This window comes from Struthio camelus, chromosome 17 (assembly GCF_040807025.1).
Source record: "Struthio camelus isolate bStrCam1 chromosome 17, bStrCam1.hap1, whole genome shotgun sequence".
Lineage (NCBI taxonomy): Eukaryota > Metazoa > Chordata > Aves > Struthioniformes > Struthionidae > Struthio > Struthio camelus.
Window position 1 is genome coordinate 2,320,878 of NC_090958.1, and position 24,689 is coordinate 2,345,566.

Sequence of the window (24,689 nt, forward strand, 5' to 3'; positions counted from 1 at the left end):
GGTGGGCACTGGTCAGAGAAATGGCCTCTGATGGAGAGGTGGACACCAATGGGACGGTGGGCACCATGGGGCAGGTGGGCAGTGGCAGGTAGCCACAGGCAGAGAATTAGGCAGTGGTCGGAGAGTCAAGCACTTGCGAGGTGGTGTTCACCGATAGGATGATGCGTGTAGGCAGGCAGGTAGGCACTAATGGGGCAGATAGGTGCCAATGGGTAGGTGCGCACTGACAAGGTGGTAGGCACCAATGAGCAGGTGGAAACCAGCAGGCAAGCAGCAGTGGGGAGGCGGACACCGATGGGACATGTAGGTAGCAGTGGGCGGGTGAGCAGCTGTGGGATTTGGACACTGGCAGCCAGGAGGCTCAATGTGGGCAAATGCCTCCTGCCAGAAGAGCACAAGTTCATGCCTGGCAGCCCTCATGCGCTGACAGAGAACACTCAGCCTGCCCAGTGCACCTCTGTGCTCAGCACAGGGCCACTGGCGCCAAGCTCTGTCCCCATTCCTTGCACTTCTGCCCCATTCCCTCCCATCCCTGCAGTCCTGCCCCAAACCCCTACCTTGTTCCTGCAGTCCTGCCATGTCTCCTCTCATCCCTGCAGGCTGCCCTGTCCCTGCAGTTCTGCTCTATCCATCCCCACAGACCTGCCTTGTCTATCTTGCCCCGCACATCTGTGCATCCTTGCAGTCCTGTCCTGTCTCTGCTGATGTGCAATGTGTGTGTTCCAGCTTTGCCAGCTCATGGTTGGACTTAACTGGATCTAGATGTTTCTGAGCTGCTTTCCTGTGGCTCTACCTTCTTCCAGGGCTGTTTCTCGTGCAGAGCTGTCTTGGCTCCAGCTGGAGAGCTGCAGAAAGTGCCCAAGGTGGAGGGAGGTCTGGGGGTGGTAAGGGGAGCCAAGTCCCCTCCTCATGAAGTGGCTTCTGAATCTGTAGGCTGTCCCCGGAGTCCTTTCTCTGTACCAGAGCTCAGTGTCTGTGAAGCTGAGGCAGGATGCGCAAGGCATCCAGCCAGCCCAGTGGGAGTCGTTGTCTCTCTCCAGCCACAGGCATGGGACTGAATCTACAGGGATGGGGCAGGCCCCAAGTGTTTATTCCTCCTGTTGCAGAGCTGACCTTAGGGCTGAGGAGCACTCCCATCCGGATCACCACCATCCCTAGCAGCAGCAGCAATGTCAACAAGGTGAGTGTGCACCTAAGGCAGTGCCCAGCAGTGCTCAACACCTGCAGGGCAGTGACCTGGTTAGGCATGGTGTGTGGGTTCTGAGCTACCCGGGATGGGGAACAGCAGCTCTTCAGGGTGGAGTCCTGCTTTGCTTGTCAGGGCAGGTGGATTGGTGTTGGTGGCAGGGTCTGGGCACTGGGAGGCTCAGACTGATTTTTATGCACCACGGGGGGATCCCCAGGGTCTGTATGTGGAGCCACGTCCCAGGCCATGTGAGCCTTATAAGGACTAAGCTGTGCCCTCAGTGTATGTAGACTCTCGGGGGCAGTAGATGGACTTGGAAGCCTTTTGTGGGTCTCCCTTCTCCCCCCCCCCCTCGTCTGTTTTTAGACACTCTCAGGGTGGCAGCAGCTCAGGGAACTTTCCCCTCCTGGGAATGGCCCTTGGCTGTAAAGATGGGGAGCCTGCTTGTGGGGGAGCACAGAGGATCCTGTGCTCTGAGTGCAGGTGCAGTGTGCTGGAGTTCTTGTCTTTTCCCTACTCTGCTTGCCTTCAAGGCAGAAGGAGAGAGGCAGGTATGTGCTCACCTGATGTGAGCAAGGATTCTTGGGTATGACTGGAAAAATCCTTCTGCTCTGTTTGGGGGGAAGAGCTGGCTGCAACCCGGGAGTGGTGGGGCAGCAAAGCTTGTGCAGGGTGATGTGGGTTGTGGGGGCCCAAGAGTCAGCCATGCGTGTACAGCTCTTTGAGTGCTTTTATCCGCTCTTGGCCATCTAGGGTAATATAAAGCACTCGTGCACAGAATGGTGTTGGCAGAAACTGGGATGTCAGAAGTGGGTGCTCTTTGCTGCCCTGCAAGGCAGAGTGCTGGACTTGCCCCCACTCCCTCCACAGGCATGGCTGTTGCACCGCTTGCTTGTTCCAGCCTGAGGCTCAGCTCTTGTCTTTACCAGCATGAAGCAGACAGTGCCCAGAGCTTAGTGGGGTCAGGCGCAAATGCTGCCTGCCCCAGGCAGCCCTGGGGGAAGGGCACAGCTCCTGCTGCCAATGGGCAGCTCACTGCCTGCAGAGGGGCAACTTCTCCACACTAATGCGCTCAGGCAGGCTTGGCCTGAGTGGCCTGTCAACTCTCATTAAGGCATTAGCAGTGTTGTTGCCTGGGGGTAGGGGGTTCAGGACCCATTGCCTGCCCAGCGGGAGACACGACTGCCAGGTGTGCTCTGAGCTGCCCAGAACAGGCAGGGAGGAGGAGGAGGAGGAGCTGGAGGTGTCGTCAGCCCTGCCAGGTAGGGGTCCCTCCTGTCCCAGGCAGGGTCTGGGCTCTGGGGTGATGTCCTCAGGGGCCTGAGGGTGGTTGCAGAGCTGGGGGACAAGAGCTGCCTCCATGTGCACTCTCTGCTTGGCATGCTGGCAGGGTGGCATGTGTACTTGTTGCTTGGGGACTTGATCTGCACAGGCTGCAAGCAGTAAGGGGAGCTGGATGTCCCCTGAGGGACCCCCCCACCCCACCCCAGCCTCTGCCCCCACCCCAGTCACAGCTGGTGGCAAAGGCCCTCCTGTGTTCATGCTAGACTGGGGCCAAAGAGGTTTGTGTTTTACTGGTGACACAGGACAGGAGACAGAGTCCTCAGCAGTGGGAGAAGGGGCAAAGGAGGCCAGCAGGGTGGTCCCAGGCCACTCAAGCTGCCAGGCTCTACAGAGGGGCTGTAAGTCTAGAGGAAACCAGCAAAACAATGCTTCTGGGGCAGATCCTGGCAAGGCAGCTGCCTCCTGCGTATGTGTGGCTCTGTCCATGCCCATCTGCTGTTCCCCAGAACCAAGGTCTCTTGTCATGCAGGAACCCCTGTGGGGGTATGGCTTGGGCACGAGGGCACCTGCTGCCAGGGTGAAGCTGAGTGCACTGTGGGCCTGGCATGGGGCTAAGGCAGGACCCTGATTTCCGCAGCAGCCATTGGACTTTTTGCCCCGGCATGGAGCTGCAGGGTGGTGCTCTTGTCTCACAGCCTGGGACAGCCCCCGTTGCTGGGCCACCTGGTCCCGCGGGGCCTGGGAATCTTCCCAAGTGTCAGCACCTCCCTCAGTGCCCCTGCACGGGACCCCCAGCGCAGGCGATAAGAATAGCTGAGCAGGCATGCAGAGCCATGCTGGGGCATGGTCCTTCCTCCAGCCCTGGAGGGTGGTGCCCTTGGAGCCCCTATAAAGGGCAGGTGACAGCTGAGAGGAGCTTACTGCAGCGCCTGTGTCCCGTAGCCCTGGAGCCTGCCGGCACCATGCCTGGGGTCAGCCTGCACGGCCTGGCCCAGGCCAAGGTGGCTGAGCTGGAGGAGCTCCGTCTGGATCTGCAGGCCTTCCGGCAGGCTGTGGAGGGCCAGCTGGAGGAGGCTCTGCGGCAAGTACAGCCTCTAGCCCGCACCCTGCATGACCTGAAGGAAGAGCACTTGGTGCTGCGGGCAGAGCAGGCGCGCCTGGGCCGCCAGCTTGACATGCTTGCTCTGTGGCTGGGGCCGCAGGAGCCCGAGGAGAAGGACCTCAGCACTCTTTTTTTGGAGGCGCAGGACCCTTGCGCCCATTTCGAGGGCACTGAGGAGCCCAGCAGTCCTGTTGCCCATCCGCCCACTTTCTCCAGCACGCGCCGGCAGTCGTCTGTGCACCTCTCCAGGAACAACAGCTTTGTGAGTGCGGGCAGGGTCTGGGCAGGGGCAGAGTGAGGGCTGGGCAGCCCTTTCAGCCATAGCGCCTGCCTGTGCCTGGCATGGCAGGGGGGCAGGACACAGTGGCCCTTGCCTGTCCCCACTCTGTACCTTTCTTCTGTGAGACATGGGGCTCCTCTGAGCCCTGCTGGCTCCTGCCTGTGATCCTTTAGGGGTGGCCAGGCCCCCCCCCCAGGCTGAGCAAAGATGTAGAGCCCAGGGGGCAAGGAGAAACCCTTGCTGAGGGTTGGGACCAGCTGGGGGCTGGGGCAGCAGCTGGGAACAAGCAGGCGCAGTTTCACAGGGATTAGCTAGTGATTACTGTTTGTTGCTGGGGAAGGCTAATGCCAGGCAGGGCCCCTGGCCCTGAGTCGGAGCCAATGGGGCCTGCCTGCCTCACATTGCTGGCATACCAGCTGGGGCGGTGCGGGAGCCACACTGGCTGCCCAGCCACGCTCGCTCGCAGTGGGCTGCGGGGCAGCTGTCCTGGCTCCCCTTACACTGGCTCCCAGCCCAGGGTACCGCAGGGATGTGTTTCGTGGAGCAGCAAGAGCCACAGGCGGTGACATGGGCTGGTGACACTGGCATTGCTGGGTGCTCTCGTCCTAAGGCATCTGGCTCTAGGGCATCTTGCATTGCTCCCCCGCCAGGGGCTTTTGCCTTAGGGCACAACAGCAGACCCTGGCACCTTGGCCTGGGCTGAACTGCAAGGGAAGCTGGGTGCCAGGCTAGCACGCGCCTGCCTGGCCCTCTTGCTTGGCTGGCAGGCAGGGATGCAGGATGGAGTCAGGTGTGCGGAGGGGCTGCTTTGGCCCTGCATTTGACACCTCCTGTCCCTTCCCTTTGTTGTCCTATTCTGGGCCTGGCCAGCTGCCTGGGGCACATTGCTTGTGGGTCGTGCTGAAAGGGACTTGGTGCCCTGGCTTTGGTCCCGGAGGGGCTAAGCTGGCCTTGTTTCTGAGCAGAGATGACAGGGAGGCTCTTGATCTCCTGCACAAGCTCTTCTTTCTGTTAAGTCCCTTAATTCCCTGGAAATCCCTTGCCACTGCTAACGGTGCACACTGGCCTTGCCAGCAACTTGCCAGCTGCAAGGCAGCAGGCATAGCATGGCCCAGCTTGGATCACCTGAGCACCCCCTGCCTTGCTGTAGGGCCCCGGTGGGCTGCAGTGGGTTGTGTGGGATCTTTGGGCTGGGGCTGATTGTGGCTTTCCTCCTCCTGGAGCAGGGTCTGCCTGCCCAGGCAGTAGTGGGAAGCATTTAGGGATGTTTCAGCAGCCAGAATGAGAGTGGATGTATGTATCTTGAGCTGAAGAGAGCTCAGCCATGCAGTGCTGTCATTGCAGATGGAGCCAGAGCTTGTAGAGCAGCCTCAGGCACCGAGGCTGGAACCAGAGCTTCCCAATGGCATGGAGAAGGTCCAAGTGAGGGAGCCGGAGAAGAGGAGCAAGCTGAGTGTCGAGGAGCTGAACAGGATCGAGGATGAGGATGTGCTGGATAAGATGGTACTTCCTCTGCCATTGTGCTCCCAGAGGGGTGGAGTGGGGTGTGGAGCAGGTCAGTCCCCAAGAGGTAGGAAGGGCACAGGCTGGAGGTGAGGGAGCCCACAGCAAGGCCAGGAGAGACGGCTACGTGGGGAGACGCTAACTTCCATCTCTTCCTGCAGCTAGATCAGACAACAGACTTTGAGGAGCGGCGATTGATCCGTGCTGCCATGCGGGAGCTGCGCCAGCGAAAGCGAGGTAGTTGCTCCTGCTACTGGGCCTGGTGGCCAGGGAGGAAGGAGGGTCAGAGGCTTGCAAGCTGCTGCCCTGGGAGCTCTGGAGGGTGTCAGCGGCAGAGCTGTCGGTCACAGAGGCATTGCAGGTGGAGCCAGAAGGGGTGCCCAAGTAGGTGCATCCTGGCAGTGGTGAGGACAAGGAGGGGTGTCTTGTGTCTTCTGCTATGTTCCTGGGTCTGCCAAGCTGAGGACGTCGTCCTTCCAGTAGGCCAGTTCTGGACTGGTGACAGCGAGTAGGACCCTCTGGGATGGTTGGGAAAGTGTCCATCACCCAACGGAGCCTGTGTCTTGCTGCTAACAACGTCTCACGTGTGTGTTTGCAGACCAGCGGGAGAAAGAGCGGGACCAGCAGCTGCAGGAGATGAAGAGCCAGGCTACAGCAGGGCGGGCAGGCCATAACACAGAGACCACCACCACACAGAGCACCCAGTCGGCCGATGGCTCGGCCCGCAGCACAGTCACCAAAACTGAGCGCCTCATCCAGTCTAGTAAGGGCAGGGCTGGCAGAGCATAAGTCTTGCTCGCTCAGCTCTGCAGGCCCACCATCCCTTCAGGAGGCAATGCTGAGAGCTGTCTTGGCTCTCTCCTGCCAAGGCTCAGACCTGTTTCTGCTGCTCCCTCTCCACTTGTCCTGGGCCTGGCCTGGCTGCAGCATCTTCAGGGAGCCATGGCATTTCTGAAATGTCAGTCCAGTCTGTGGTATGCACTGAGCCTTGCAGAGCTCTGGGCAGGGGGCCAGCACAAAGACCCAAGCGCTTTCCACTGCCCTCCCTGTGGAGGGAGATAATGGTGTGGGTACACAGGGTCAGCTATACCTTGGGAGGGAACCTGGAGATAGCAGGACCCTGGTTTAGGGCCCAGTGTAGTGGGCCAGCTGCCTTCCCTCTGCCAGCCTCCAGCGCCAGGAAGGAGTGTCTCCTTGGCTCTTCCACAGCTTGCCCGAGGGCCTGAGCATTAAAAGGATCTGCTCTAGCCCCTTCCCACCTCATCCTTACTGCCCTTCAGTGCTGGCACGGGCCTTATCTGTGCCTCAGGACAATCTCTTGTCACCTATACCTTCACACTTCCAAGGTCTCCAAGCCCTTGGACATGCTGGCTGGCTCAAGCTGGCAGATGCTGTCTGAGATTGAGGGCTGCTCTGGCCCTTCTGCCTTTCTGCTCCTTCTGTCTGTCTTCTGCTCCTGGCCTCCTCTTTACTTTGTCTGGTCTCTGCAGCCTGGGCTGGTATGTGCCTTCCATCTCACACCCCTATATCTGCCCTGGACACAGCTATGCCCATTCATCTTGCTGGCCATCCGGGACTTCTCTCTGTCATGCTATGCCGATGCCAGGACATGTCTCAGCAGTCAGTCTCTGTGGGTGGTGGTGGCATCCAGACCTAACTGACCCCGCTTTGCCTTCCCCCTGCAGACGATGGCACCAAGACTTCCCGTATGACAACCATGGAGTCGAGTTACGTGAAGAGACAAGACAGTAAGAGCTTGTGCTGCCCTTTCTCTGCAACATTCTCTGGGCATCACCACCTTCCCCAGGGCATTGCTGTCTCGGTGCCATCCCTGCCCTTGAGCACATGGTGAAGCCCATCCAGCCTGCCTGGCTCCTTCCCCCTTTGCTCCTGCCTGAAGTCTGCCTCTCTTGCTGTCTCTTTGCAGATGGGAGCAGTACATTTGTTCAAACCAAATCATCCTACAGCTCTTCTTCCAAGAAGATGGGCAGGTGAGTGGCAGTGCCTCCACCAGCCTCATGGCAGTCCTGCACGAGGACAGATAGAGCAGTCCTTGTCAGTTGTCCAGTTGCAGACCTTCTTCCTCTTTGTCCAGCTTGTGGTGGTCTGTCCAGGGGGGTGGCCAGAGCCAGCAGTTGCCTCCTACTCCAGGAGTCCCCACAGCACAAGCCTTTGGGTCCCTTTGTGAGTGGGACTCTGGGCAGTGAGCCCTCCTCTCAGGGGAACCCACAGCACTGTGAGCCGAACATGCCAGCCAGGGAGCCTTGAGCAGTGCTGATTCTGTCACAGGGGTGTGGAAATTTCTGAACCACCAGGGATACATGAACCTCTGGGCCAGGGTTGGGAAGGGGCTGAGGAGTCCAAGTGCCCCTATCTGGGCTGGCTGCATCCCCATTAGTACTAAGGCTTTGCCTTTGTCTCTTCCAGCATCTTTGACCGTGAAGACGAGAGTGCCTCAAGACAGAACAGCCTGGCCGCACTGGAGCGGCGCCAGGCTGAGAAGAAGAAGGAACTGATGAAAGCTCAGAGCCTGCCCAAGACATCCGCCTCACAGGCTCGCAAAGCCATGATTGAGAAGCTGCAGAAGGAAGGCGGGAGGTGAGGACAGGCCTTGCAGCAGAATGGCTGGGTGGGACTGAGCACCACGTGGGTAACATTGTGTGTTTTTCCCCCACAGTCCTGCAAACCCTGCAGCGTCACGCGCAGCTGTGCAGCGCTCCTCCAGCTTTGGTGTTCCTAATGCCAACAGCATCAAGCAGATGTTGCTGGACTGGTGCAGAGCCAAGACCCGGGGCTATGAGGTCAGTGCCGCCTCCTCTCCCCATCCCTGGCTAGACTGGGTCAGTCCCTCTCCCTCTGGGTAACTGTCTTGCCCCACAGCATGTGGACATCCAGAACTTCTCGTCCAGCTGGAGTGATGGCATGGCCTTCTGTGCCTTGGTCCACAACTTCTTCCCTGAGGCTTTTGACTACAGCCAGCTCACACCCCAAAACCGCCGTCACAACTTCGAGGTGGCCTTCTCCTCTGCAGAGTACGTAATTATTATGCTCCTTCAGATGGGCTATGAGCATGACTTGTCCCTTGCTTGGACAACTCTTCCTCTCACTAGTTGGGTGAGGAGAACACAGGCACAGGGCAAGAGCCACAGCCCCGGAGAAAGCCGGCTGTGTCCCAAGCTCAGTGGCCCGTCTGCATCGCTTTCCCATGTTGTGCAATGCGGTTGGGTCAGGCTGACATTGGGGAAAGCAGTGCCTGTTTGTACAGAGCCACAAGAGGCCAATACAGCCCAGTCTGGTGCAGAGATATTGGGCATGGGTCTGGGATACTTCGTTGTGGGGCAGAGACCCAAAGTCAGGGCAGCTTCCGAACCCATACTTCTGTGTGCAGAGGCTAGGCCAGGCCTCCCACCCCCTTCTGGGGGCATGGCCTTCTCTAAGTACATTGGGCATGGGACCATAGCCCCTGGCAGAGCTGGGGGATGGAGGGCTGGTTCATACATACATACAGGGTGCCTCCTTCACAGTTTTAAGGGCTCAGACACCATCGCAGCTTCTTGAGTCTTTTCCCCTCCCCTTTTGCTTCTGGTTTTCTTGGGTGCTGAGAGATGGGAGTGCATCCAGCTGGAGGGCTGGAAGCCAGGCCCTCTCTCCTTCCTTCTGTCTCTCCTCCCGTCCACTCCTCCTTCCCTCCAGCACCTGGCTGGCTGCTGCCTCTGAGCAGGGCCAAGTGGGTTTCTGAGGAGTCCTTGCCTTGCCTGCCTTGATGACTGGCAGCAGGCTGGTGCCCAGTGTGGTGGCGCGAGCTGGGAGCTCCAGCCAGCTCCCTTGCTGCTGTGGTGCTGTCCAGTGGAGCAAGCGGGAATGGGGGGCCGTGTACCTGGGTCTTGGCGATCCTGTTAATATACTTTTTGCCTTAACTGGGACCGGTGCGTGGACTGAGAGAGCCATTGATCCCTCCAGCCTGGAAACCAGGTGGCCTCTCATCCTTCCTCCTCCTCCAGCTCTTGTGAGCGTCTTCTCCCGAGCTTCCTGCACCAGGGCTATGCCATGCAATTCCAAGCGGAGCTGGGCAGGAGGGTCAGGTCTACCCTGCCCTGCTGGCCCGGGCTATATACTTGCTATATAGAGTGCCGCTCCGCTCTGGAATCTGCTCCTCAACCACCCGGCGCGCCAGAACACATCACTCCCTTCTCTGTCTTGTTCTGTCGTTCCCCTCTGGACCTCACGCCTGTCCACACTGCTCACCTGTGCCCTACCCTCCTGCAGCCTGTGCTTGTGAGCCCTGCCCCCTCTGAGTCTCACTGAATGGCCTTGGAGCGCAGCGGTGCCTGGTCCCATCCTGCCCTGCATCGCGCACCCCCAGAGCATGTGAGAGCAGAGCAGCATCTGCCCTGGGGAATGGGAACTGCATTGATATGTCTCTCTTGTTTTCTCTCTTCCTCCCCCCCTCCCTGACTGGGCTGCGGTCACTGGCTTCCCCCTCTCTCTCCCTGCCCCCAGGAAGCACGCAGATTGTCCGCAGTTGCTGGACGTGGAGGACATGATCCGGATGCGCGAGCCGGATTGGAAGTGTGTGTACACATACATTCAGGAATTCTATCGCTGCCTGGTCCAGAAGGGGCTGGTAAAAACCAAAAAGTCGTAGCCTATTTTCACCCCTGGGAGTGATGGTGAGAATCTTCCTGTCAAACTACTGCCCACATGCCCGCCTGCCCACACCCCCACAGCTTGGCCGTGCTCTCGACAGGAGGGGCTGGGGAGCAGCCACCAGGTCCTGGGAAGAGAATGGGGGACTCTGATGGGTGAGGGTTGAGTTGTCTTGTCAGCCCATGGTGCAAAGCTGTGGCCCTCTTGCCAGGAGAGGGGATGGAGGTGACTGGCTTGGTACCAACCCCTGGCCTCTGTCCTCCCAGTAAATATTGCTCATGGGGAGGGTGGGTAGGAGGAATCTGGGGCCAGCGGTGGGGAATACTATGTTAGTTCAAGTGGACTGATTGCTCTCCAGCCACTGCGGTTGGCAGCTAGTGGGAATGGAGGTGTCGTGGCACTCATCTGCTCTCCTCCCAGCTTGCTGATCCAGAGCAGGGGGATTAGCTGCTGGGGACTGGTGCTTTAGTTACACCTAAGCGCTCAGCAGCAGGATCCCGGAACAGCACTGCCTAGGTTATGGGTGAGCACAAGGGTAAGCCCTCATCTGCCCCCCACAGGGGCCTGACTGCTTCCCGGGATGCCCCAGCCTCACTGCTTGCACTTGCTGCCTCCTTCCCCTCCCCTGTGCTCTGGGGTTGTCTTCCCTGGGAGTGCTGGGGCTGCAGGCCCTGGAACCGTGTGCAGAGGGAGCTGCTGGCCTCTGCCAGGGAGGCTGTGCAGTATGCTGTGCTGCAGGGTCAGGCGTGGGTGATGGTGCTCTCCCAGCGAGGTGCTGCCTGCTCATATATGGGCAAGAGAGGGGAGCCTGGAAAGTGTGACTCAAGGCTTCAGTCCTGCCTCTTGAAGTGTTTGTGCCTGTCTTCAGGGGCATCCCAGCTGGCGCTGGAGCCTCCTCTCCCCCTGGCTCCATGGTGCATGAGCACACCGAGCCCTAAACAATGCCTTTATAAGGGCAGAAACTGTCTCCTTGGGCTGCCTGAGCTTTTTCATCAGAGTAAGGGCTGAGCACAAGTCTGGGTTGACTGTCGTGGGGGGCGTTGCACCACCACTGCTTCTCAAAACCTGGACAGGTGCTTCCTCAGGATGCTGAGGGTGTCCCCTCAGGCAGCCAAATCATGAAGTGAGGCAGCTGCTGGCCATGCCCCTGGATTCAGAGCCTGTTGCTCCCACAGCCTCTTCACTCCAACTCTGTGGAGGCTTGGTGAGATAGCAGGGGTGGCAGAGCATGAAAGACGGGCAACAGAGCTGATAGTGGGGCTAGTCCAAGCCCTGGCACTTGTTTGGGTCCCATGGTGACCGAGGGGTGGAAGCAGGCTGCAGCACCGATGCAGAGGCCAGAGGCAACAGGGCTTGCCTTGACTCCTTTCTAGCTCCTGGGTCCATGCCTCCACTACTTCCCTGCCTGGAGGCCTAGAACTGGCTCCAGGTCTGTCCTGGGCTGTGCTTATACCAAACCGGCAGCCCCTCTGCTCCAGGGCTGCAGCAAAGGGCTGGCCCAGGAATGTTCCCTGCAGGCATAGGGCTGTGGGGAGCTGGGGCTGGGAGGGATGGATGGGGTATATGGCAGGCTGTGCTGGAGGGGCAGCAAGTTTAGTGGGGTCTCTGCAGCCTGTGGAGAGGGAGAAGGATTGGGGGGGAGGGGGTGTTGTAGGGTCAGACACTAGCGAGGGGTAGTTGTTTATCCCTTTAATGCCAGCTGTACCAGCTGCCCTTGGCAAGCTCCTTCCTAGGGCTAGAGCCCTTGGCTGAAGCGGGGCTGTGGTGCCTGGGGACCAGACTGCTTGGCTGCCTGGTTCTTCCTTGGCTGTGTGGGAGGGAGCCCCCCTGACTTTCTACCAGACAACTTTCCCATTTCCCCTTCCCTGGGTGTCCAGCTCAGGGGACACACAATGGCACATCTGCCGTGGTGCTGTGGGATCTTGGTGTCTGAGGTGGGGCCTGCCTCAGTCTGCCATCCCTCTGTCCACCAGGCCTGGCGTAACAAGGCATGTGCAGAGCCTTTCCCACCCTCCTCTCATTGAGAAGGGCCAGCTCAACCTTGTGTGGCTGGCAGGCGGGGCTGGTTAGAGCTAGGCCTGGGTGGATGCTCCTGACTTTGCCCTGGCTTTGCACTCTTCCCCTGGGCACAGTGTGGAAGCCCAGAGCAAGGGCCTGGGCCCCCTGCTCCCCTCTCTGTCCCATGACTTTACTTTGAGCCTACTTCGACCCAGCCCTGTCCTTAGGGGCATGCCATTTTGTCATTGTACAGCCTCTGGGTGCTAGCACAGGCTCTACTCTAGGCATTTTGTAAGAACAGTGTTCCTTTGCGGGCCACCATTGACAGTAACACAATGTGCCTTGGAGTCCTCTGGCACCTTCCTCTCTTGGGTGCTGGTGCCTGCAGCACTGTCTGGCCAAGGCTGGCAGCAGGGGTGCAGCTACTGCTGCAGAAAAGCAGCGAAGATCCTTGGAGCTTTGTCCAGGTGGACTGGGATGTAGCTACCTGCAGCAGTGCCAAGTGAGTCAACTGTGAGCTGCAGTCTGGCAGGCAGCAGCAGGACCAGCCTGTATTTGCTAGTGTGCTCCTAAGCACACCTCCACATGCCCCAGGTCTTGGACAGAAACACTAGGTAGTGGAGCTGGCTGGTTCCCTTCCCTCTGTACCTCCTCATCCCTCCCTGCCTCCCAACAGTCCCCATGGCTCCCTCACAGCCAGACTTAGGGCTCCTTGGAGGGACCCTCTGGCTGCCTTGCAACAGGCAGGCTCTTGGAAGGGAGGCCCTGTCTCAGGGGTGAGCAAGTTGCATCCCTGAGGAGCTAGGCAGGGTGGCACTGGTATGGCTAGCAGAGCAAGGAGCAGGTTTGCTGCTGGCGCTAAAGGGGCAGCATGTAGGTGAGCTTTCCTTGCTGTGACTTGAGTAGGGCAGGGGCAGAGCCCCTGAGAGAGGGGCAGTGATGTCAGCAAAGAAAGCCTTGACTGCTCTGGCTGAGGCTCCAGGCCTTCTCTGAGCCCTCCCTATCTGGCCCCTGGGGCAAGGGAGCAACAGGCCTGCTGTCAGTGCCTTGGGGGGGGGCACTACAAGCTGTGCCCTGGCAGTGGCTGGGGAAGGGCCACAGCACAGACCTTCAGAGCAGCACCAGGGGAGGTTTGTAGTAGCCATGTACACTAGTTCTGAGATGTTCAAAGTTCTGCAATATCCAGCCCACCAGCAGCTATGGTATTGCTGTAGCACACTTAGCAAACACGGCCCCTTTTTTGAGTGCCCTGACTGAGCACTTGGAAAAGAAACAAGCTAGCATAGCAGAAAGAAAGTGGGGAAAACAAGTGGCCAAAGTGTGTGCCAGGAATAAAGCACAGAGATGTGACCAGGAACCCCCTGTAACTGTAACAGCCATGTGGCCTTTCCCTGGACCAGGGAAGGAATCGGTCAAGTTTCTCCCCCAAAAGCGCCAGCATCAGCTGGAGAAGGAAGGAGGTGGGCATGCCCTGCTCTGAGAGTTGGTGGGAGGTTTGTGGTGGGGGCAGGGGGAAGAGGGCAGCAGGCAGGGGAAGAGGTGACTGCAGGCAACTAAGATGTAGGCATGCCAGTAGGTGGGGCAGAGACTGCTCCTGGGGTGGGGGCCAGAGAAGGAGAAGTTAGGCCCAGCCTGGGCCTAGCAGTTGACAGTGCAGGCAAGTTGGCTGCCCCTTCCTTGTAGGCACGACACACGCTTCCCAGAGCCAGAAGTGACGGGGGGGGGGGGGGGTTCTGTGAGCCCTGGGGGGCAAGCAGGAGCTGAGTGGGGTCAGGGAAGAGATACCCAGTCTGGGCAGGGCCCTGGGTGGCATGGACACATCCTGGCCTTCTGCAGGCAGGGGCAGCCTCCATGGTGGCCATGCTAAGGGCTGTTTCTCCCCAGGATGCTGGTGGACTGCGTGCCCCTGGTGGAGGTGGAAGACATGATGATCATGGGGAAGAAGCCAGACTCCAAGTGCGTCTTCACCTATGTGCAGTCTCTCTACAATCACCTGCGTCGCCACGAGTTGCGCTTGCGGCAGAAAGAATGCTAGAGCCTGCCCTGGCCTGCAGCAGACCAACACCTCACTGCCCCCCTCTCCCCACAGGGACGCTGGTGTGCGGAGAAGCTGCCTGCCCCAGCGGAGAGGCTGGTGGGAGGAGCCCAGTGATGCTGAGAAATTGGCACTGTGGGGCTGGGGGTGGGGTGGTCTCTGCCATCCTGGGTTACCCCATACTTGGGCCTTGCTGGAGCTCCCTCCGTAAGCCTCTGTCCCTGGCTGGCTGAGAGCTGAACTTACAGGCAGGGCAGGACGGAGCCAGGTGGACACTGCCAAGGATGCCACCTTCCCCGCTTCCAGCTGGGCTCTCCTCTCCTCCCGCTCTCTGTTGTATTAAGTTATTCAGTCTCAAGGAGTTTGTATTGTGGGCAGTGCCCCTGCTTCCTCAGGGAGGCCAGGGCATGGCTGTGTCCCTCAGGCATTGGACCTACTTGGGTCCATGCATCCGGCAGTCTGTGCGGGCTTGTGCAGCTCTTGGCATCTCCCCAGCCAGCAGGGCCCATCTGGCCCAGGGCCCACACCTCTGTCATGAGTTGCTGGTTATGGTGCATCCATGAGACAGAGCACCTGGTTCTCCATGTGGCCCCAGAGAAAGCTACTCTTCTTGGCATCTTGCAAGGAAGCCTCTCTGCCCACCACAGTCCCTGCTTGGTGCCACCTCCCTCAGGATGGCTCCACAGCACCTGTGCTGACACCCTGCTTCCCACCGTGCACATGTGCCTGGGGGCACTTCCACACCGGGGATCTGTAGCATCTTTTTTGCTGGGGAGCTGGAGGGGTGATGGGGAGGGCTCAAAGGGAAATAAGGGGCCTGAGGTGCAGGCCAGGGCCATGGGCCCAGCCAGTCCCTGCTCTCCTCCCCAGCTCTGGGCACTGTGTGCTCAGCACCACTCACCCCTTCATCACTGTCTCTACACCTGCGTTGACACGTGTACCAACACCAGCCAGACAATAAAGGTTTATTCTATAGGGTGATGCCTCTACCTCAGATCCTTATCTCCAGACCCTTCCCAGTGACACCACTGCTTCGTGCCACCAGAGCACATCACCAAGGCTTAGCTTCCTCCCCTCATCCAGGGTATGCGTTCCTAGCCCTGCCTTTTCAGAGCTGACCCCTCTGCCTGTAGCTGTGCACAGGCCCACTCACCCATCTCTGACTGAGGTGGTGGGGTACGTGCAGCTCTTCCTGGACAGGGGCAACTGCTGGAGCTAAGAGGCACTGTCAGTGTTTCCCCCTGGCTGAGGGCCTGTTGGCTTACCGCCACAGCCAGGTCTGGCAGAGTGGGAAAGACCCCATGCTTCCAACAACATCCTGAACATCTGCTGGCTTCTTTGCAGACGCTGCAGCTGCTCTCTCCACTCCAATCTTCTGCCAGAGTGCAAATGCCTCAGTTGGGCAAGCACAGGGAACAGTCAGGCTTCAGCTCAGCCACTGCAGTACCCCATCCAAGAGCCATATCCCATCCCCCTGCTCCCCATGAGAAAGCAATGATGATTCAAAGCCACAGAGCCTGCGGCATCTAACCAGTAAGGGGGCTGCGCAGGCACAAGCCCAGTGATATTGTATGGGCCAGTTTGTCAGCTTGCTAGCAGTAACTGCATACCCAGGGCCACCCTGCAAACTCCTCCCACCTCTGCAAGCTGCTCTGCCACAGATGTGGCACCCAGCTCCACCAGGAACTGACTACAAAGCAGTGTGTGACACATACCGCACTGAGACCTGCCTGGAAGAATGACATGGTGCAGCATGATGTGTGCAAGGCCTTTACTGTGGGCTGGATATGAGACCATGAGGATGATGGTGTAAAGCCATACCCTCCCAGGAGGCAGCTCTCCCACCCTCCAGGACTCAGCACATCTACTCTCAGCACCTAGGGCTTTCTGCTGAGGGTTTCATCCTGTCCCATGTAGGTAGGATACTGCTGCCAAGTGTTGTATGTTGACTATACCTTGTGGCAGGGTAATTGGGGGGGGGGGCAACAAGAATCCTTTCTCCTCCACAGTAGCCATGCCAGAATGGATGCAGCTACTGGGCTGTAGGGGAGGGAGGGCAACGATGGGCACACAGACCCCACAATGCACAGGAAGCCTCTGCTCAGGGCTGTAGCTGCTCAGGGCAATCCCTGTAGCAGAAGCTACACAGCACCAAGCAATGGTGGGAGGCAGCTAGAAGACATCTCTGCTTCCTGGTTAGACCATGGCACTATTCCTAGCCCCATAAGGAGAGGCAGCTGTTCTAACGGCCTCATCCTCATGTGCTAGGATCTGGCTTCACGACCCTCTTCCCACTGCATTCATCCTGAGTATGGCACCCCCTCACACTGCTTCCTAGAGGTCTGGGTGCTCTTCGTTATCAGGCTCGGATGGGGTCTTGCTCTCAGCTGCATGAGCTTTAGGGAGTGGCAAGGTAGGCAGAGGCTTGGCAGGGGCAAACTGGAACTCCTCAGGCACAGGGGCATCGGGCGTCTCCTTGCGGTAAAAGCCCAGCTCCTGCACCAGCTGGTTGATCTCCTCCCGGGTCATGTCACTCAGGGGGATTCTCTGCACAGAGACAGAGATTGCAGCACCTGTCCCCTCTGCACCCAGCCCAGGCTCCTTGCGCAGACTGGCACAGGGAGGCATGGGCTCCAATGGCCAAGGTCTCCTGCCACCCCGCTCCCCCAGCACCCTGCCAGCAGGCTGGATGCCAGCAGGTCTTGCTCCACCAGCTCTTCCTGTGCTGGCATCTGCAGAGTGCTTTCTGCCTCAAGCCCTGTGGCAGCGGCCAGCACGCCACTGCCCTCTCACCTCCAGCTCCACGTATCTGTGGCTGAGGAGCACGAGCTCGGGGTCAGCGCCAGGCAGGTGTTTCATCTCCAGGTTGTGGCTGGGAGACGTATTAAGGAGCTGGCAGAGCCAGGGGTCCCGCCGCAGCCACTCGCACCGCCCCGCCCCACCCCATGCTGTGGGCACGGCCCTGTGCTCCTAGGTGCCCCCCCCAGCACTGGGCCCCCCCCGCGCACACAGGGACGGAGGATACTATAGTGGGATGTCCTCGGTGACGAAGGCCTTCACCTGGGCGAGAGCAGAGCAGCGCAGGGCTTAGCGGCATGCGAGCCCCGGGCCGAGCACCTCCCGCGCCGGGCCGCAGCCTCCCGCCACACGGCACCTACCTCCCTCAGGCGGTTCAGCCGTCATCCCCCGCAGGTCTGTGGGGAGAGGAGAGCAGAGCCATCGCTGTCACCGTGCCACTGCCGCGCCCTGCCCGCCCCGCGCTCAGCCGGTGAGACCCCACCGCCGGCCGCCTCACCTCCACCTTGCCCCGGGCCAGGCCCCGCAACTTCGCCCAGTCGGGCCGGAAGGGGAGCGGGCCACCCCCCGCCGCCGCCGCCACGGCGACCACCGCCAGCAGCAGCGCCACCGCCCGCCGCATCGCCCCGCCGCCGCCACGTCACGGCGGGGCCGCGCTGGGGCACGCGCGCACGCACGCAGCGGCGCGCGCGCACGCCTGCACATGTGCCTACACATGCGCACACAGGCATACTCGCGTGCACAGATAGGTACACACACAGGCCCGCACGCATAGGTCCACACACGCACATGCACACCCAGGCGCAAACACGCACATGTACACACACACACACACACACACACTTGCGCATGTACACACATGCAGACAGGTACACATATGTTTGCACAAACACGCACAAGTGCACGCATACGTGCACACACACACACGCCTTCACATGCACACACAAGAAGACACACATGCACAAGTGCATATGCACACACACACACGCTCATGTAAGCAGGCGCGGGCACACACACACACACACACGTACACACACGTACACACGTGCGTGAGCATATGCACACATGCAAGCAGGTGCATACATATGCACACACATGCACAGAAGCACACATGCGTGCATATGCATGCAGACCCACATGCATATGCATATGCACACACACACACACACACAAATGTACACACACACACACAAATATGCACACACGGTCATGCGTACATGCACAACCACAGGCACACACACAAACACACTTGTGCATGGACACACCTGTGCGCGCGTGCGCACACACACACACACACACACAGGTGCACACAGAGTCACACATACATGCATGCACGTGCACACACAGGTGCACGCACATATGCATGCAAACACATGCCAACCCATGTACATGCATGCCTACCTGCATACACACATACGTGCACATGTACAAGTGTGCACAATCCCTCACATGCATGAAAATACACCCACATGCACACAGACTGGACACATACACATCCTCCTGTATACACATCTGCACATACACAACTGCATGCACACACAATTGCGCACACATCTGCATACTCAGGTGTGCACACACATGCACATGCACAAATATATCCTGGTACACACACACACACCTGGACATGCACATATACACCTGCACACACTCACAATTGCACACAGGCAGGCAGAACTACACACACACAGCTACACACATAATTGTGCACATGTACACACACACACACACACACAAAACAGTGCATGCATAGAACTGCGCATACAACACCATAGGCGCACAATGGCAATGACAGACACAGCAGTGTGCACACAGCTGCATATACACAAATGAACACACATGCACATGCCTGCAAAGCCACACAGCTGTACGTATGCACACACAGACTATACACACAGCAGAACACACATGGAACTGCACATACACAAGTCTGCACACAGTCCCATGCACACACACAGTTGCATGCACACAGCTGCATGCAAACATGTAACTGCACATGCACCCACAGAGGCTGCACACCAACATGACTGCACACATATGTACCTGCATGTACTCACCCATCCCTGCACACACACAGCTTGCTACATACACACATGCATTCCCCAGCAGGCACACACCCCTGCATGTACAGACACAACTACACAGACACACCTGTACCCCTCCACCTACCTGCACATAGCTGCACACAGCCACACAGTTGCATGCACGCACAAACACACTGCTGCACGTGCACACAAACTGCACACTCAAACCTGCACACAAAGACCTGCACACATCTACACAAACAGCCATACATAAACACACACAAATACATGAACACCAAAAACATGTGGCTACATGCAAAATTGCAAATGCGCATACTCAACTACACACAAGTGAACATACACAGCTGCACATCGGCAGGCAGAACTCCACACAAAGAGCCACAAAACTGCATGCACACAACATCTTACATAACTACACCTCATGTGCACAGTGTGCACACATAGACACAAGTACACACACAACTGTGCATGCACAGACCTGCACATACGCATAAGTGCAAACAGGAACCCAATGACACACATGACGCATACACACATGCTCTCATGTGGCCACATGCATGCACATGCCTTCAAGCTCTCCTACATCTGCACGTGCTCACACACCTGTACCCACTCACAGTGCTGCACATGCTCACATGCCTTCACATTCTCACGCCAGTACAGGCTCTCACATGTGTGCACACTTTCCCAAATGGAAGCACACACCTGCATGCTCTCGCACGCCTCCACCCTCTCACACAGCTGCACACACTCACATTCCTGCATGTACTCACATGCCTCCATGCTCTCAGACAGTCACACACACTTGGATGCCTGCATGCTGTCATACATCTCCAAGCCCTGACACGCCTGTACTCATTCACCTGCCAGCACACTCTCACACTGCCGAATGCTCTCACACGGTCTCACGCCTCCATGCACGCATACAGCCACACGCTCTGGTACAGTCGCATGTTTTCACATGCCTCCATGCTCTGACACACCCATGCGCTCAGCTCTGCACAGACTTGCACACAGTTGGACCATCTCATGCGGCTACACACTCTCACATGGCTGCACGCGTGCGCACACCTGCCCGCTGTCATACAGCTGCACTCTTTCAAAGGGTCAGATGCTCTCACATGGCTGCACACTCTCACATGCCCACTCGCTGTCATGCTCTCACATGGCCTGTGCTCTCACAGGCCTATGTACTGTCACAGGGCCAGACGCTCTTACGTGACTGCATGCTGTCACACAGCTGCACACTCAAACATGGCCTCACACTCTCACGTGGCTGCGTGTGCTCACATGCTTGCACGCTCTCACAGGCCTGCATGCTGCATGTACTCACACAACTGCATGCTCACATGGCTGCATGCACTCATGTGGCTGCATGAGCTCACGTGGCCACACACTCTCTCACAGGCTTACGCTCTCTCATGGACACGGACAGTCATACAGACACATGCCTCTATGCTCTTACACAGCCACACAGTCTCACATGGCTTCAGGCTCTCACAAGTCTGCACGCTTTCACATGGCTGCACCCTCACGTAGGGTTACAAACTCTCACACACCCACACATTCACATGGTTGCACACCTTCAAATACCTGGACACTATCACATACCCATCTGTTCTCACATGCCTGCATAGTCTCACACGGTGGAATGCTCACACACACCTGCGTACTCTCACACAGCTCCACGCTGACAGGCAGCCCCATGCTCTCACATGGCTGCATGCTCTCACATGCATGCACCCACTCACACTGTCGCACGCACACACATGGCTGCAATCTTTCACATGCCTGTATGCACTCACAGGGCTGCACCCACTCACAGGAGTGCATGCTCTCTCATAGTCACATGCTCTTGCATGCCTCCACGCTGTGACATGCCCACACTCACACACCTGTGGACTCTCACAGGGCTGCATGTAATCACATACCTGCATGCTTTTACAGCTACACATGCTCACACACCTGCATGCTCTCACACGCATGCACACTCATGTGGCCACATGCTCTCACACAGCTGCATGCATGCAAATTCCTGTGTGCTCTCCCATGCCTGCACTTGCTAACACACCTGCATGCTGTAACATGGCTACATGTTCTCACATGGTTGCATGCTCTTACATGCCTGTATGCACTTGTGTGCCTGCCTGCTCTCACACAGTTGAACAGTCTCACACACCTTTGCGCCCTCACACAACTGCATGCACCAACACACCTGCCTGCTCTCACATGGCCTCACGCTCTTACACACCTGTGTGCTCTCACATGCCCATATGCACTAACACACCTGCATGCTGTTCCGTGCTCCCACAAAGTTGCATGCTCCCACTTGCCTGCACACTCTCACGTGCCTGTGTGCTCTCACACAGCCACGTGCTGTTAAATGCTGACACACATACACATGCCTGGATGCTCTCACATGCCTCCATGCACTCACATGCATGCACCCACTCATGCTGCTGCACATGCTCACACGACTGCATACTCTTACATACCTGCACATGCTAACCTGGCTGTACATTCACATGCCTGCATGCACTCAGATGCCAGCATGATCCCACATAGCCGCACGCTCTTACATGCCTGCATGCTCTCACACGGCCACACACTCTCACATGCCTGCAAGCTCTCAGATGCCTGCATGCTCTCACATGGTCACATGCTCTCACAGGGCTGCATGCGCTCACACACCCACATGCTCTCACACACCTGCAAGATCTCACAGGTCTGCGTATTCTCACATGGCTGCACACATTCAAACACCTGCCTGCTCTCACATGGCTGTATGCTGTGACATGACCATGCACTCTCACATGAGCCCATGCTCCCACACTGCTACATGCTCTCACATGACTGCATGCTCCCACACTGCTGCACACTCACAGATGGAAATGCTTTTGCCTGGCTGCACACTCTCACATGGCCATGCATGCAGCTCCCAAGGCTGCATGAGCACATGGGGCTGCACAAGGACCCTCCTTGCATGGGCTGCCCCTTCCCAACCTCCAGTTTTTCTGGGCTGGCGCTGCCTGCCTGTGTGCCTAGTGATGCCAACATAACAGTGTGGCTGCATGCAAGGGCCTCCATGAGGGCTGAGTGGGCAGGGGTGCAGGCTAGTCCACAGGGGCAGAGCCTCTGCAGCCCTGCTGCTTATGTGATTTCCCTGGCATCATGGAGGAACATGATGGCAGAGGCAAGCTCGCAGCCAGCTTCTATGATCTGGTGGCATTTGGCTGCCCTAACCCCAAGATGACTCTTTCCTCCCAACATCCAACTCAGACACAGTTCACCTGCCCCAAGGCCTGATTCATCTCCACACAGGGCTGGCCAATGCAGGGGCCTTAGGCAGCAGTGCCCACGCCATGGAGCGCACAGGGTAAGGCAGTGCCAGCAGTGTTCAAGCACCTAATGAACCAGATAATGAATGTTGCACAAAGCAGGGTGTGTGCTTGAGCCTGTTACCTTGTTCTCGTCTGCAATGGGATTTAGCCATGAGTCCCCAGGTCCAGCCAAGAATGCCCAGATCTAGCTGAATGTCCCCAGATCCAGCTAGGAGGCCCTGGATCACAGAATCACACACAGAATCATAGAATGGTTGAGGTTGTAAGAGACCTCTGGAGATCAGCTAGTCCAACCCCCCTGCTCAAGCAGGGTCCTCTAGAGCACATTGCCCAGGATCGCATCCAGGCGAGTTCTGAATATCACTCCACAACCTTTCTGGGCAACCTCTTCCAGTGCTCAGTTACCCAAGTTTTTCCTCATGTTCAGATAGAACTGCCTGTGGTTCAGTTTGCGCCCGTTGCCTCTCGTCCTATCGCTGGGCACCGCGGAGAAGAGTCTGACCTCATCCTCTTGACACCCCCCTCTTCAGATACTTGTAGGCATTGATGAGATCCCCGCTCAGTCTTCTCTCCTCCAGGCTCAACAGGCCCAGCTCTCGCAGCCTTTCTTCACAGGAGACATGCTCCAGTCCCCTCATCATCTTCCCAGGCCTCCGCTGGACTCTCTCCAGTAGTGCCGTGCCTCTCTTGTCCTGGGGAGCAGCCCAGAATTGGATGCAGTACTCCGGGTGAGGCCTCCCCAGGGCTGAGGAGAGGGGCAGGATCACCTCCCTCCACCTGCTGGCAACACTCTGCCTAAGGCAACCTGGGAGACCATTGGCCCTCCTGGCCACAAGGGCACACTGCTGCCTCATGCTCAACTTGTTGTCCACCAGCACTCCCAGGTCCTTCTCGGCACAGCTGCTTTCCAGCAGGTCAGCCCCCAGCCTGTCCTGGTGCAGGGGGTTAGTCCTCCCCAGGTGCAGGACCCTGCAGCACTTGCCTTTGTTGAACTTCAGGAGGTTCCTCTCCGCCCACCTCTCCAGCCTGGCCAGGTCCTGCTGAATGGCAGCACAGCCTTCTGGTGTGTCAGCCACTCCCCCCAGTTTAGTATCATCAGCAAACTTGCTGAGGGTGCACTCTGTCCCTTCCTCCAGGTCATTGAGGAATATATTGAGCAAGACTGGAGCCAGGACTGACCCCTGGGGGACACCGCTAGCTACAGGATCTACCAAAGAGTTCCTGAGCCCAGCCAGGAGACCTCAGACCCAGCTGGGAACCTCTGGATCCAGCACCACTGTCCACCTGGCTCCCTCCATGCCAGCCTCCCTGCATACATGCTGTCCTGGCTGCAGCAGTTTCAGGTACCTGCTCTGGCACTGTAGTACCCACTGCTGTCTCTGCACAGATCTGTGCCGGGGGTGAAGGTCTGCTCCCTCTGCCTCTCTCTGGGTTTCCCATTTCAGCCCCAGCATCACCCAGCGCACAGGCAAAGAGGAAGCTGAGGCACCCAATAAATGCTACCCAAGGCCCATGTTGTCTCTGCATCCCTACCCAGCCAGGATGCAGGTTCAAGGGGATTATCTGCCTGAGGACAGCCTCTCACCCCTACTGTCCCTGGCACCCTGCAGCCAATCCTCCCTCCCAGTCTATGCAGGGCAAGGTCTCCTCTCTGGGAGCCTACAGCCTTGGCTGAGGACTGGGTCGTTGCTGGGATCAAACGCTGCAGGCGCATCTCCTGGGACCAGCACGTCCTGCTGCTGTTGGGGGCACTGGGAGCCACAGAGGCTCTCAGGAGGCTCCTAGCTGTGTCTGCGGACCAAGGAGCCCTGACAGGGCTACATATAGCTCCCCTGGGACAGGATGGCCCACATGTCCACGCTGGCTCCAGGGCTAGGGGTACACGTCGCCTTCCTCCCTCCAGGGTGCTGGTAAAGGGGTTCCTGGTACCAGCGAGCGCGGGGAGAGCCTCTGCAGGCACCCACTTCCCATCACCACATCCCGACTCTTAGCAACAGGGACTGGGAAGGGCCTGTCCTGAAACCAAATCCCTGCTCCAAAATGGGGCTGGCATGGGAGTCGGGGGCAGTGACGGGGCACAAAACTGGGAGGCAGCTGAGGAAGGTGCCAGAGGCCGAGATGAGCAGGGCGAGGGAGAGGCCACGACTGTCTATGGCACTGGGAGTCCGAGCCGCGGCCGGGCCCCAGCCCGCGTCCTCGGGGCCAGAGGCCGGGGCCGGCCGGCGGGGTCTGCGGCAGGAGAGGGGCCCGTCGGGGCCGCGCGGCGGGGAGGAGGCGGCGCCGGTGCGGGGCGGGGGCCCGGGACGGCGCTGCGAGCCCGCCCCCGCGGGTGTCCCGCGCCCGGGCCGACCCGCGGGTGCGGTGCTGTGGGCGGGGAGCGGTACGCGGGGGACCGGGGCGGCGGCAGGTGCGCGGGGGGAGGCCGCGCTGCTGCGCCTTTAAATCGGCGCGCAGGTGGCGGGGGGCTGTGACATC

The 24,689-nt window shown here is 58.6% G+C and overlaps 2 protein-coding genes across 9 annotated transcripts in view; one reads left to right on the plus strand and one right to left on the minus strand.

The window, feature by feature from the left end:
- The window catches only part of SMTN (smoothelin), a 33,727-nt gene extending 18,711 nt beyond the window's left edge, over positions 1-15,016 (plus strand). For 2 of the 8 annotated variants that reach the window (XM_068911289.1, XM_068911295.1), the window contains 11 exons: positions 1,107-1,180; positions 3,718-3,834; positions 5,197-5,355; positions 5,517-5,592; positions 5,954-6,118; positions 7,041-7,103; positions 7,283-7,346; positions 7,783-7,953; positions 8,033-8,156; positions 8,236-8,387; positions 13,885-15,016. In XM_068911289.1, coding sequence (XP_068767390.1) covers positions 1,107-1,180; positions 3,718-3,834; positions 5,197-5,355; positions 5,517-5,592; positions 5,954-6,118; positions 7,041-7,103; positions 7,283-7,346; positions 7,783-7,953; positions 8,033-8,156; positions 8,236-8,387; positions 13,885-14,035 — 1,316 coding nt within the window. In that variant the 3' untranslated portion in view covers positions 14,036-15,016. Of the gene's footprint in view, positions 1-1,106; positions 1,181-3,711; positions 3,835-5,196; positions 5,356-5,516; positions 5,593-5,953; positions 6,119-7,040; positions 7,104-7,282; positions 7,347-7,782; positions 7,954-8,032; positions 8,157-8,235; positions 8,388-9,855; positions 10,026-13,884 lie in introns of all 8 variants that reach the window. The other 6 variants (XM_068911292.1, XM_068911294.1, XM_068911290.1 and 3 more) reach the window with 5 other exon arrangements.
- Positions 15,017-15,789: 773 nt separating this feature from the next.
- On the minus strand, positions 15,790-17,518 carry SELENOM (selenoprotein M). The gene is made up of 5 exons (XM_068911305.1): positions 17,331-17,518; positions 17,194-17,229; positions 17,061-17,095; positions 16,829-16,907; positions 15,790-16,582 (listed from the first exon to the last, which is right to left on the minus strand). The coding sequence occupies exons 1-5, from the start codon at positions 17,451-17,453 to the stop codon at positions 16,370-16,372; spliced, it is 486 nt and encodes a 161-aa protein (XP_068767406.1). The 5' UTR covers positions 17,454-17,518; the 3' UTR covers positions 15,790-16,369.
- Positions 17,519-24,689: the final 7,171 nt, after the last annotated feature.